Consider the following 2,125-nt stretch of genomic DNA (forward strand, 5'->3'; position numbering starts at 1 on the left):
ATCTTAAAAGACAAATCCAAAATTATGATAAAGAGATTTCTATCACTACATTGTCAGGATTTTACCTTCAAAAGATTTTTATTTGTATTCAGGACTATTCTATTTAAAAATGCACATTCATTTTACATTCTGAATATCAAAGTGTTAAAAATAAAAGCACTTTCTAATGTACAAACTAATTAGAATATTCAATAAAAGAAAATAATAATAAAACTTCAGAACTAAAGACACAAACTTTTTTGAAAAACTTTAGGCTTTATATATAAATAAAAATTCATTCTTTAATTCCACATTATCTAATTATCATAGTTTCCAAAATCAGTGAAAGCTCTGTACAAATGATAAGGGGTATAATGACTTTGTAGAATGCCTAGTACATAATAAATTTTTTTAAATGGAACTATGTAAAACAGACTTGGATATTATAGCTTACAATGCCTTTGATGTATATATACTTAGTAAACATTGACTTCAATGCTAATGGTTAAAAAAAAAAGTATGTGTTATTCAAGCAAACAAAGTATATACTTTACATACAATGTCACCCATCAAGGGATCATCTGTGTTAGGTTCATTCATAAGTACTTGGATGGACATCAGTAAACTATAGATGGTTAATGATGGTTTCCACTTTCCCTAGATATGAAGAAATAAATAGCAGCAAATACTTTATTAGTAACACATGGACGCACAAATTTTTTTATAATAATACCAATAAAAGATAGTTATGACAAGTTTCATTATGTAGCTCTGTACGAGTCATGCACTGTGTATGCAGTTTAACCCTATCACCATGGGTATCTCTTACTGCGCATGACACAAGGTTTTAGTGTCTTACATTCGAAATTTTATTTAACTACTCTTTGTTTACGTTATACCAATTAGAATAGCATAAAATCTTAGCTAATAATCTCTATTTTAATAGTATACAGTATATAAGTTTTAAGTTCTTAATTATACAAGGCAATATTTAAAAAAATTCTGAATTTCCACCAGTGTGACCCACATGACACATTTTCTCTTAGCATATCATTATCTCTATTTATCCACCACCCCTCAAAAAAGTATAAAATTAAACATAAATTACTCTCTATAAAATAGTTATTTCTTAGACAAACCATAATTTTTATAACCTTAAATTCTATTAGGTTACAGAGCTATCAACTACAAAATCAGACCCCTCCTGCCACATCCTCTCTTTCAAAACTCATTGATAGTTCTCTCTTACATTTCATTATATATTACTTATAACTAACAGAAAGACAAGGTCTTCATCTATCAAATGATGTATTGTATAACATTATGTTCTGAATGGTTAAATGTCAATTTCACTCAGAGTACCAACATCGTTCCCATGGTAAAGTTAATGACTAGCTTGGATGAATTTGTAATGGCTCTCAGCTTTCGTCTCATAGTTAGAAAGCCAGAAAAATTTTCAGATGTAAGGGAATTTGTCTAGTTTTTGCATGTTTAGTCTTTGGTGCATTATTTAATTCAATAAAAATTAAGTTCATTACTATAAAAATTAGGGTTAACTCTCTTCAAAACCCGACGGCAAGAAAAATGAAGATTGATTAAGTATTTCATTTCTTGTTTTTGATGTTTATTCTTTATGTAAACTTATAAAAGTAACTAAAATGTAAAAATAAGGATCCTTTTAGGTTAGTTAACATTAGGTAAAATAAATAATAATCATATTATAATATAAATGTTTCACGAGTCACACATGCGAGCAGCTCATGGGTAATGTAATTCATTAGTGTAATGTGAGCTGCATGTTCCCCGAGTGATTTACAGCTTATAAAGGTGTGGATAATAGTTAGACATGGTTCAAAGGGCAATAAAATTTAATCATAAATAGATGTACACTGTTAAGAACTTAGAGCTACTTAGGATAAACAAATGTAGTTTCATGTTACAATTTGAAGTCATTCTAGGAAGAAAAAAAAAGGTAATTTAGATTTATTTTGGTGGTTACGAGGTCAGTCGAATTGACTGATGCCATTTTGACATAGGGTAGAGAAAATAACAGATAAACTATAAAGTTTTACTGAAAAAAAACAAAACGTTTGAAATACAATTAAAAGGTTTTTAAGAAGAATTTAACAATAAAGGAAAATAATAG

At 28.3% G+C, this 2,125-nt stretch overlaps 1 protein-coding gene across 1 annotated transcript in view; it reads right to left on the reverse strand.

Annotated features, from left to right (window-relative positions):
- Positions 1-507: 507 nt before the first annotated feature.
- Positions 508-2,125, reverse strand: part of LOC106472111 (ubiquitin-conjugating enzyme E2 T-like) — a 65,608-nt gene continuing 63,990 nt past the window's right edge. The window contains exon 5 of the mRNA XM_013932737.2: positions 508-636. Within this exon, the coding sequence (XP_013788191.1) occupies positions 508-636 (129 nt within the window). The remainder of the gene's footprint in view (positions 637-2,125) is intronic.

This window comes from Limulus polyphemus, unplaced genomic scaffold (assembly GCF_000517525.1).
Source record: "Limulus polyphemus unplaced genomic scaffold, Limulus_polyphemus-2.1.2 Scaffold5092, whole genome shotgun sequence".
In the NCBI taxonomy this organism is placed as follows: domain Eukaryota; kingdom Metazoa; phylum Arthropoda; class Merostomata; order Xiphosura; family Limulidae; genus Limulus; species Limulus polyphemus.